General features: G+C 39.0%; 1 protein-coding gene across 1 annotated transcript in view; it reads left to right on the top strand.

Annotated features, from left to right (window-relative positions):
- Positions 1–12,264, top strand: part of LOC100551319 (neuroserpin) — a 39,136-nt gene that overhangs the window by 11,370 nt on the left and 15,502 nt on the right. Inside the window, exons 2-3 of the mRNA XM_003209221.4 lie at positions 8,785–9,052; positions 10,877–11,107. Coding sequence (XP_003209269.2) covers positions 8,803–9,052; positions 10,877–11,107 — 481 coding nt within the window. The 5' untranslated portion in view covers positions 8,785–8,802. The remainder of the gene's footprint in view (positions 1–8,784; positions 9,053–10,876; positions 11,108–12,264) is intronic.

Raw genomic sequence — 12,264 nt, 5'->3', positions numbered from 1 at the left:
AAATGCATGGCTGCAGAGAAGTGAGAGGGATGGAGGAACTGTCTAATGTGGAGAAAGAAGTGAGGATTTCATTGGCAAATCCATCCACTATCTCAAGCTAGCTGTTTTTTCCCCTTGACCATGTACCATAAGTTGAAAAGTTGTCTGTACTGGTGTCCTGTTTGCTCTCTTTCTACTTTCTACGTGCTTGCAAAACTGATCTCATGTAGGGGGGATATCAGCTCGGTAGTTTTCAGTTGAAGAAATCATGGAAATAAGTCAAAAGTGAGTATGTGCACGTAGATAAGTACTAGTATTGCAAGTAACATTAATGATGAAGCCTTAGAGTTAAGAATTGGAACTGACCTTAGGCAGAAGGATAACTTGAATTTCGATTTATGGTGGACTTCTCATGTTTCTCATTCCTTTAGAATGATTAGTCATCAGCATCTCTAATTTTTAAAACAAAAGTACTATGGTGTGCTTTGTTTGCAGCTTCCCCTCATGCCAAGAAGTAAGGCATGCTCCTGCTACCTGAATTTTGCATCCAGATTATTTTATTGTTTACGAAGTCTGGTTTTTAATGTTTTTGTGATGGTATCTTAAAAAAAAAATACGTGAAGCTGTGAATGTTACATAGTAATAGTATTAAATTTTAATTTGATTGCTGTTTGTTAAATGTGCTCTTCATTGCTTCTGTTTTGCTAGTTCAAAGTAAACTACCTTTCATTAATGGTTTTCTTGTGTTTTTTTGCACAGGATGGGCTTTACAGCTGCTTTCACTTGAATTTTGTACTAATGATGGTTCTGTCAATCTCATCATGCCAGAACAACTCCATCCACTGGTTTCAAAAACAGTCCTTCGTATGTCCTGTACGGCTGCAGCAGCTCTGCCAGCACAGCTCTGTTAGTGGGTGACAATAGCTTGGCCAGCTCTGCCAGCCCGGCTCCCTGACTGCATGCAGAGCAGCTGCCAGCACAGGAGGTGCCAGAGCTGCCGGTGGCCCAGGGAGCCTGGCTGGCACGCTGCTGTGCTTGACTTATCGTGGCACAATGGTTAATCGAGTTGCGCTGCTGGCTGTCAGGTCTGTGGCTGTCCTGATGGGCTGTCTGATGTATGCATTTTTGTACTGGAGTAACTGTAGCTGACTGAAATCTCACCCATAGCTGGGAGATTGCTTTGGGTGTAGGAACAGACCCTGGAGTGGTGCTGAAGAAGCAATGCAAGTGCATCAAATAATATTTCTAATGATAATTTCCATTTTGTAATTGGGGCATAATGTCTACTTCCAGTGCTAGTGTTAAATGCTATTCTTTCCTGAGGCCATCTGTCTATCTTATTCCTTTGTGATGAGAAACTAATTCTGATCTAAGAGCTGTTAATGTGCGAATAACCACTCTTTGCAATAGTGATGTTACACAAATGCAATCTACATTGGGTTCCATTTACGAGTTTGAAGCCAATACTGTATTCTAGATTAAAAAGCTGTTTGGTATGTCACGTTTTCATTCAGTTTATGAAATGAGACTCCTTTTCTGAAATTGTGATATGTTTGAATTAATTTTATTCTCGTTATCGCTGTATCCATAGTCTGATCTTTTTCTTCTGAATTCCAGTTGAAGGAAGCTGAATGAAGAAGAAATTGATCCTTGAATACACTGAACTTTCAAAACAAGCTCACAGCTAGTGCATGGCTTGTCTATTTAATGATTTTAAGGTGTATTGAAGGCTATCTTTTGTTCTTGGCTGTGTTTTATTGGAGACTTCTAAGAATTTTTCCTTGGTAAGTTTTGGAGATGTTACTGATGCATTTCAAAGGAGAAACAATTTTAACATGTAGTATTAACATGGTATTCATCGTTATGGATAGTGAATGTCTCCTGTTCTGTCTTTTACTGCTGTGTTATTCAGTCCTTCATTCTCAGGAGTCTGGTAATGGCTACAAGAGTTCCTATAATGCCAGACCTTTAATGTAACATCTCTTAATTGCTTTGTGTAAAAATACAGAGTTCCAGGCAAGTGTATGGCACTTGAAACATTGTTTCCAAACATGCAGGCTGTAAATGCTTTCACAAAGCGTAATTTTTCATTCTGCTGAAACTAATATCATAATGCATTACAAAAATGTCTTTGACATAAGTGACAGCTTTCATCACATATAAGACTATGCTCCAGTACATGCAGCAACGTCGCCTTTAGACTTAAACTGCAGAGATTGCATCTGGCAGTTGCATATGGGGGGACTTAGCTACTGCCCTTTTAATTAAATTATAGTTGGGAGCTTGCTTCTGGGAGCTCGCTGATCAACTGGATTTCATTGTGAAATAGCAGAGATGTGACTTACTGTAGAAGAATTTGCAGTACATGCAAGAGCAGACAAGAAGTTGTTCCTGTATCTAAAATACCTCATTATTGCACTGTCTGCTGTTTCTGATAGATTCTGACCTCATTCCATAGGAACTTCCTTTCTTTCCCAAACCACACAAAGGAAATCTGAGGAAGGAAAAATTGATCTAATCTGGGTTCTTTCCTAGATGGTTGTGTTGAAATTAATGTAGTGTCCTGCTTCTATTACTTAAATTCTATACAATGAAAGTTATATGCAGAAAATTGCCTAAGGTATAACTGATGCTTCAGAAATGAGGCACTGGTTCTTTCTGCTCCTCAGTTAGTGGGTTGAGATCAAAATCTTTGCTGTGAGACCAATATGCTTGGGAGCAGTCTCTTCCAGAGTAGTGTACAGTACTGACAGCCCTCATTATCTATTAAAAATCTTTGTCTGATTCAGCTGTTTCTATGGGGCTCGAATGGTAGACAGTTTTGATATGTTGGAAGTAAAGACAAGTTGAGCTTCTAGCCTTGAAACTTTCACCCTCAGTCTTCCTCAGGCCTCAAGTCCTGAATCTTCAGAATCCCCAAATGCTGTACTGCACAAAATTATCTACATCAGAGTTCTTAATCTTTTTTATTTGTCGTTCTTTGTGGGTTATGTTGTATCTGTTGCTGATTAAAAATAAACACTATGCTACCCAAGAATTTCTCAAATGTTTCTCTCTTAGAGAGACAAAACCAATATAGAAGTTGTAAATGGGTCCTCAGAATTGTAGGCCTTGCAGCAGTTATTGGGGGAAAAAAGACCACCTTAATTGTCTAGATGTGGATGTATGTGTTCGCTTTAGGCTATTCAAATGTAAGTATTTTGGACAGTTTCTCAGTGTATTCCACTATTTTTTAATTGGAGCTGAGGGAGTTTGCCTGAGGAAGCTCAATTAAGACAACTTTGGCTTGCATAATTGTCTCAGCAGGTTAATGACTCGATGCCAAGCTTCACGAAAGTTTAAAAACATTTGGGATTTAATGGTAGAAATCTTCAATATGCAAGTGTTCCGTGTATGTTTTCAGAGGTTTTCCAGAAGCTGTTGATGTTATGGGGCCTTACACAATAGGTCCAGAAGGGCTTGCCTAGCAGTGGTTTGGAGAAGAAAGTCTTAGTACTGCTCAGACATTTTTTTAGCACCTGTATAATTCTGGTTTAGGTAGGAGAGGTTTTTGATACATAGCTATTATGCTGCTTTCTAATGAAACTGATTTCCAGGTTTCTTGCTCCAGAAGGCGATGACTCCGTAACTAACAGATGGTGATAAAATCCCACGTCTTTATTACTAATGTTTGTGCAGATTGAAATATGAATGTAATTGCACATCTCTGAAACAGAGTCAAAAAAGCTTAATGATGCCACATCTGTCTGTAGAATCTCCTTTTGACAAGGTCGTATGCTCACATAAGTCTAAGATAAATGTTTTCTAAAAAAAAAAAGCAGACTTCTTCATGACAATGTACGTCCTAATATGAAGGAGTTAACATTCTAGCTGCAGGTAAAGCCTACTGGAGCTAGCACAGATGTAAATTCATCCATGTCTCCAGATACCAGGCAGGTGATCACTAATTCTAACAACCAAACTACTTGTGATAACAGAAATACTTTGTCAGGTATTGCTTGTGCTGTCCACCATGACTGTTTCTTAAAGCCCTTGCAGACACCTACTTATTCCCCTATTTCCTTGTGTTGTATCATCCTGATTCTAGGCAGTAGGACCTCAGAACAACAGATCATAATTAGGGTGAACTGATATATTTTTTTAATCCTCTATGGCTTTCAGGAAGGCTCTTGTTTCAGTTCCATGTACAAACATGACCTAGCAGACTGGGTAAGCATGCTCTTAAGGCAGTTGACTGGCTTAGTAGAGACTGTTTTGCTAGACTCATCTGTACCTATGGATGTTCCTCATTACAGCAAAGCAAGTATGCTGGGGGAAATGGTGGTGTTCTTTTCTCCAAAGCTTTTCTTCATACACTGGAAGGAAACAGCAGTTTTTTCATTTATGCTTCCCACACTTTTGGTGTTTAGCTTGCATGTAGCCAAGAGTAATCTTCAAGGCAACTAATCTTAGTTCAGTCTTGCTGAGGAACTAAAGCAATATATCACAGTTCTATTTTGTGAAGTTGCTAGGCTTCTAAAGCTGTAAAGGAGTTTCTTTATAAAAACCCACAGTCTGAAGGTGTAAGAGACAAGCAAATGATAACCTTTTTTCTTTCCAACCTGTCTGGCATGCACAAGGCACTAGAATTCAATTCTTAATTGAATTTTTTTGGCACCTTCCTACTGTGAGTTCAATTCTCGCTGTTTCAGAATTCAAAGTACTTAATTTCTGTGAACTGTTTGAGTTTGTTGCCATGTCTTAAAATATCTTGGCTTACAGAGGATGCTTGCCCCTCTTCCATTTTTCTCCTGAAAGCATATGCAGTGATCTGAATAGTTCACAGTTTGTGGGTGTGAGGGGGTGATGTTGTTCTACTTCCTCTTAGTCACTGCAGCCTTATGCTGGGAGGAAGGCAAGAGCTATAGTTAATCAGCCCAGTATTCTAGCCTATGCGTCTTTTTTCTTCAAACGTTATAAATTGGGTTTTCTTTCTGCTTGTGTGGGGGTACATCTGTGCTGGCGAAAGCAGAAAGGAAAAGTGCTGCCCACTGAGCTGTTTGGGACCTGCTGTGGGAAAGCGTCAAACAGAATTCTGGGAGTGGTAAAAGCTTTATGCAAAGTTCCAGCAATTTTGAATAGAAAAAACTTGCAAGGAATTAAACTAGACTTACTGAATGATGTAGATCCCAAAGCTTTTTCCACTATTATTGTTGTGAGAAGTGACAAACAAAAATGAGTAATATTTTTCATTAAGACAATTTCAAGAAATCTTAAACCCTCTACAGATCAGTGTCCAAAACCTAAAGAAGCCCTTGGATGTGTGACGGGCATTTCTCCATTGAAAACAAATGCCAGGAGGTTGAAGTCACTAAATAACCCTTTTAACTGTTATAATACATTCTATGCAGTTACAAGTGTTTGTTTTGAAGTAATACTGCATTCTTTAGTTTGTTGCTGCTTTTTTAATGAGAACCGCTGCAAGCAAGGATAAAACTAGTGCTCACAGATCTGTGTCTATAGATGATTTGTGATGCGTGCTTGCTTGTTTTTTCATGAAGATGCTACTGCTGGAGGAGTTAGGGCTGCTTCTTTCTTTACCTGGAAGGAGAATGTGATTTGTGTATCACTTAATCTAAGTTTTGCTGTTACAGCTTCCGCCACTGATTGGAGCTCAAATGAAATTCACGTCTCAGCCCTTAATATTTGTTTAGCTAAGGGCTGAAAGCAGCTTTGACAGCTTTTTTGTTTATATGTCAACTAGTGCGAAATGTGTACTGTAACTTTTGAAATTAATGTCTGAGTCCACATTGAGCAGTAGTTAAAAGAACAGCTATTTAGCTGATGCAGTATTTAACTAGATTTCACTGATACAGAATGGCTACGACAGATAGTGTTGTTCCTAACTGAGTGTGAAAAGACTGTCAAAATTCTGATGGTATTCAGGGATTGTTTAACTTCCCAAGCAGAAATTGCACAATGTTCAGCGTTGTTCCCTTCGCTTAAGGTAGAGTACAGGTATTTAAAAAATGTTCTGATTCTGTGTTGTTGTGGAAACGACTGCCCTTAACTTACTGAAAAAAGATGCTGAGAATGAGTTGCACTTTGTTGGACCAAGACCTGCTGCTTGAAGAGGCATGTGAAAGTGTGAAATCAAGTATAATACTGCCTAAAGCAAGGTGGAATTGGAGGCAGTAACTGTTATGACTAGAATGATAATTGAGCTAGATTCCCATTGTTAGAAGTGCGTACATGTGCTGTCAGTACAAGGAAAAGGGAACTGGGGAATTTACCCCAGATGTCTTGGATTAGACTGAGAGGAAAACATAACTAGGAAATGATTATCACGAAGACAAGCTGCTTGACCAAGTGCCTGTTCTGTTCTGCAGGCTTCTCCCACAGACCTTGCTTGCATTAAAATGTCATCCCTTGTTTTATACCTGTATGTTGAGAGAGCCCGATCCTCACAAACAGCCTGAGAGCGCTGCCGCTGTGGGGCTGCACTGCATCTTCTACCCATATCCACCTCTTGCAATTATTTAAGAGTTTCTGACAGTCATGTGTATGGCAGAGATCAGTGATGGAGTGCTGAATAGCTCCCTCTGCAGTGAGAAAGCTGGGGAGTTTTTCTTTTTTGAAATTGAGAATTCATTTGTCTCAGTGTTTGGGCACTGGTCTTGATACCGTTGTCTTGATACAACAGGAAAAATGTGGTTGTCTGCATAATTAAAATCCTGTTGAACTATGCAAACTTGCTTACAGACCTATTAAAAAGCCCCAGTACTGCCTTGTGCTTAGCTGAGCTGATCTTGGTGTGCTTTTTGCTACTGCTATTAATGTCCTCCATGGCAAGTTTATTGGCATTTCTTACCTTGTATGGCTTTCAAGTTGAGATCAGTACACCCCACCTTCCCCCCTCACCCTCCAAAATCCATTTGTTTCACTACAATAGGAATTGTAATATCTTTAAATAACTAATAAACATGTTTAAAAACAGTGCTATTAATAAGAGGGTTGGAGAAACTTGTGCAATATCGATACCTTTTTGGTCCATGAAATTTGTGTTCATGAAATGATGCCCCAGACTGAAATGGTTTCCTCTGAAAAGGCAGTGCAATGTTGAGTGCACAATATGAAGCTACTGATATGGGCTCGTGTTTTTTTTTCCTGTGCTGTTGTTAAGTAGAATAGGAACATATGGTGGGGATTTCTGATATCTTGCAAAGAATCAGAAAAATGAACTGTTGACATGGGGAGGGATCATTAGAAATGGATAAATAGAGCATATTTCATACATGCATGTAAGCAAACCATAGAAGGGAGGTAGGGAGAGGGAGAAGCAGGGCTGTGGTTCATCTCTCTCTAAGAACCTGTTATTTTTCCCTGAAGCATGTGTGTTTGCTGTGTTAATTCATGTGTTTCGTTTCCTCAATGAAAAATAAACAGAAGGCTGAGCCATGGCCAGGAAACAGAATCTTAAACAGTGACCACATTGCTTGCTGCCAAAGCGTGTACCTTGTTGCTTTTCATATTTTTTCTCATCTATGAAATGTGAGTAATGTTATGTATCATTCAGTGTTTTGCAAGATAATTGTATAACAGATATCTAGTCCTTTGAAGATGAAATGCATGATATAGATGGCATACAAAGCTTATTGAGGGTCTCTGTCAGGTATAAAGAGGCCCACAGTAACTGCAGGCACACAGTTGGGAAGCATAAGGCAGAGGCACTTTAGCTAGCAGCATGTAAATTGACTTCAGTTGAACAGCAGGGTAGCACATTCACATGAATTTATCCCATGCTGACAAGCCCTGCAACCTGGCACAGAAACATACAAATGCTTCTTCTGGGCTAAATCTGTTTGCTTCATGGTATTTGAAGCTGTAAGTGTCCAGGAGAAGAAGCTGAAGCACAAGCTGTGTTGGCTCTCATGACTGACCAGTTGGTCAAGTGCCAACGTAGTGTGAAGTGAAAGGGAGAAAAGAAATGGAGATGTGTATGCAGCCCCTGAATGTGCAGTTTGAATTAAGCTACTAGTGTGACTAGTGTAACTAGTCAAACTGGGGTAGAGTGAGAACTGTTTGACACCTTTTAGCAAAGCTTGGGGGTAAGTTAGGTTAGTATTAATCCTCTTGACTTCTTTCTAGTTTGCTGTTTCCACTGTCGAATCTTTCCTGCTGTTACATAAAGTAATTTGGCCTGCTCCAGGGACCTGCATAGAAAAGTTATTCTGTGAGCAAATGTAACTAGTCAAAACTAGTCAATTCGTTGTTGTTTGCTAACAGGCATCTTGGCTGCTTGCTGTGAGTTCTGCAACTAAGCACCATCATGGTACATTTCCTTTGTCACTGGTGTCAGCGAGCTTTTACTGTTCCTGAAGTAGTCTTACCAGTTCCTGGAGTAGTGAGACTTAGATGAATAAGTTATTTCTTACTTGGAAGATCAAATGAAAGAAACGTGTTCGTAAGTCTCCTTGGTGGAAAAAAAGTGCAGAAATCTGTTTCTACACCAGCATTGCTTAATGATATCAAACTTGAGAAGGAGAAGTAGGAAAGGTATGGCTATGTTTGAGGTTTGTTTTTTTTTTTGTAGGAGTTGAATTTTATTAATCTGTTGAAAGTTTACAGAAGCATAAAGCCATTTAATACCTAATTTTCAGGGGGAAAATAGTTCATTGCTTCATTTGAAGGGTGTATGTGCCTCCTCCAGAAAACTCAAATATGCCATTAACCCATTGGCTAGATTTTTCCCACAAAAATTAGAAATTGCTGAGTTTACCATTGTGTTGTGTTTAATAAGTTACTTCCTCTAAAATTATCTTGCAGGTCTTAATATCTCACAGCATGTATTTCCTTGGACTATTGTCTTTGCTTGTTCTGCCAAGTAAAGCCTTCAAGACAAATTTTCCTGATGAAACTATTGCTGAGCTTTCTGTGAATATTTACAATCAGCTACGAGCTGCAAGAGAAGATGAGAATATTGTTTTCTGTCCTCTGAGCATTGCAATAGCCATGGGAATGATAGAGCTTGGAGCCCATGGAACCACTTTGAAAGAAATTCGACATACGTTGGGTTTTGACAGCTTAAAAAATGGTAAGAACTTTTATAATCACGCTTTCCAACAGATTTTTTAGACTTGAAGAAACAGCTGGCAATGCTTCAGCAACCGTGGAAATGGCCTGATGATGTCCAGAGGTTATTAATCAAGGGGCTTCTTGACATTTTGTGTGATGGCCTGAGCGTGCTGAAGCATGCTTGAGTGGATTGTGTGAGCAGCAATGCTAATGGATAGTACTGGCTTGGGCAACTAAATCCCAAGTGATTGCAGTATACTGTTGATCTTGGTTTCTATCAGTAAAGTTAAGGATGCTCTTGCCTCTAGATGACTTGCAGAAGTATCTTTTTTTTTTTTCAAGGCTTATAGTGAAACCTGAAAAGGAAAAGATTGTTTTAAGCAGTATTGCTTAGAAGTAGGAGAACTCGGTAATAAGACCAGAAACATGATCTCTTACTTTGACAGAGCTTGTTCTTGTAGATAGAACATGTAGGTTTTAGCCTAATATGTCTGTAATGTTCTGTTTGCACTATATAATATAGCATGCAAGCTAATTTAGGAAATACCAATGTCTTGGTTGTTTCTGTGTGATACTTCATGTACTCTGGGGGTTGGAACTAGGTAATCTTCAAGGTCCCTTCCAATCCAAGCATTGCTGTGATTCATGTGTCCCTGTCATCCTTCCTGAGAAACAAGAAGCATTATTTAACAGAACAATGGTACTGCTATAGTGTGGGATAAGCAGAAAAGTCATGCATCTGGATGTAGTGCCACAGAACACATATTCAGTGCCAACCATTCTGATTTGTCTCCAAATAGAGAAGATCAGTGAATGGAGGAAAATCTTCTGAAGAGAATTTTTACTAATTTTGATGTTAGAGTAATGAAAATCTGAATGGAATTCCTCGTCCATAGAACTCATTGGATGCTAAGTCCTCTGTGAATGGGTGTTGAGGAAGGACTTCGGAATACAGTTCAGAAACCATGTTTGTCAAGCTTTGTGTGCTGTACCTGTATGCAGTTGATACCTTTCTGTAAAGATTACGGTGCATGTTTAACTCAGATTTCTCTAACAGTTGATAAATTAACCCCTTATCTGTAACTTAAGAAGTTAATGCAGCACACTTGAGCTGGGCCATTCACTGTTCTTGACGCAGTGCTAGTTGGAAACATTCTGACAACTTGAGCTTGAAATATTTAATTGCATTCAATTTTTAAGTTATATTGTGAAGAAAATCAGAATGTTCAGCTTCAGGTAGGCAGTGCAGCAGTGTGAGCTTTCTGCCTTCAGGCAGGCTTTTTGGAATCCTTTTGGCTGTGAGGGCAGTTAGGTTTCTGTGGCTTTATCTGACGCTGTCACTGCCAAAATTCATTACCCAAGCAAATGATCCATGCTATATCCTGGAAAATTCTAGACCTGTCCTAGAGAGGGGGACTCCGTGTGGGCCCTAACAATCAGAACTGAGCACTGATTTTTCTTTGCCAAGCTCCTGAATAATTGTTTTTTAGAACATAAGGAAAATCTGTTGGTTTGTGGTGGCAAAGCATGGAAGTATGACTCATAAGAAGAATTTTTAGTTCCTTGATGTAGAGAGGATTATCATTGATTATTGCTGTTCGGTGGGGTTCAAATGGCTTGTTAATGATAATTTTAAGTAGCTGAAAGAATAAGCTCTAAATGTGTTCTGCTTTGCAGATTGTCTTCTCAGATCTGAAGGCGTTCAGGTTTCAGTCAGACTGCATGTGTTTAACTGCTGGATGTAGCAAAATAAATTGGACTTGATAAGATGACTGTATTTCTAGTGCAAAACTATGGATTTTCTTCTCAAGTGTTCTCACTGAACTTATATTTCTTCCCTCAGGTGAAGAGTTTGCCTTCTTGAAGGACCTGTCTGATATGGCAACTACTGAAGAAAGTCATTATGTTTTGAATATGGCTAACTCTCTCTATATTCAAAATGGATTTCATGTTAGTGAAAAATTTTTGCAGTTGGTGAAAAAATACTTTAAAGCTGAAGTAGAGAATATAGATTTCAGCCAGAGTACAGCTGTAGCTACCCACATCAATAAGTGGGTGGAGAATCATACAAACAGTAAGTTTACGTGGTTTCTATTTCCTGCAGTAAGTGTCTTTATTTCTGGAGTTAGGACACGAAATTTTTACCTTTTCATCTCTTTTGTCTCTCCACTCAAAGAGAATTGTAGTGTGAATTCTGCCATGGAAAAAATATCTAGCTGTCTGAAGAGAAGTAGTGTTCAAAGTAGCATTAGCCATTTAATCATGGTAGGATCTGTCTGAATATATTTTCCAGTGAAGTACTTGTAACAGCTACTGAAGGAGCAAGTTTTCATCATAGTCTTTTTAAATTTTTAATACTGATTTCTATATTAAGTTACAAAAAAGTGTAGATAAGTGCTATTGTTAAATGCTAAACTCTTATCTACAGAGGGATTATTGGCCTGTGCTTTGGCTGTGTGGAGGACTGAGGAACTGATAGGTACAAGTTATGGAGAAATGGAATGCTAATAAATACTAGAGGTTACCTCAAGCACAAAATGAGACCCTGTGATCTAATATTTACAATGTGTGGTTATGACATAACATGTTTAGAGAGTATTTGGTTGTAGGAATACTGTCAGAGTTCTATAACAAAAATGTGGTGGAAGGAAAGGAGTAAGCACAATTACTGATATAAATGTGCTTGTTTAGATCTGGTTGGTGCAGACATCAGGATTCTTTTAAGGAATTAGATGGCTATGTTGTACGTGCATTTAAGAATCATAATGCTTTACAGGAAATCTGCAGCACTAAAGTTGAAAGACATCTTGCATAATGCGTTAATTCATTTTAAAAAGCATCTAGCTGTTCCTATGGGAAAAGGGAATGTATTGTAGTAATTTCTGCCCTTTATCTCAAGCTACAGAAATGGAGGGAATGGAAATAATGCAGCAGCTTGTGCAGAGTTGCAGGAAAACATCATCTCTGAGGGAAGAGCAAAATTTTTTTTTTTAAAAGAGCACCCAGATCTCATTCTTAATGCCTGCCACATCTGCTGACCAAGTTTGTACCCATCACCTTGGAAAGAACTGTTGAGCTAACAAAGGCAGCTGTTGGTCTCTTAGTATTAGGTTACGATAGTAACAGTCCCTCAGCTTAATCTCTGAGTGCTAGATCGCATTCCCTCCTCCCTGCCAGTTGTGACAGAGGGCTCATTTTCTCGTTAGTTAAGGAGTACAAGACAGTCAGCTT

Source organism: Meleagris gallopavo, chromosome 11 (assembly GCF_905368555.1).
Source record: "Meleagris gallopavo chromosome 11, MGAL_WU_HG_1.1, whole genome shotgun sequence".
Classification (NCBI taxonomy): domain Eukaryota; kingdom Metazoa; phylum Chordata; class Aves; order Galliformes; family Phasianidae; genus Meleagris; species Meleagris gallopavo.
Note: the sequence above shows the minus strand (reverse complement) of the source record. Positions and strands in the feature narration are given on the sequence as shown.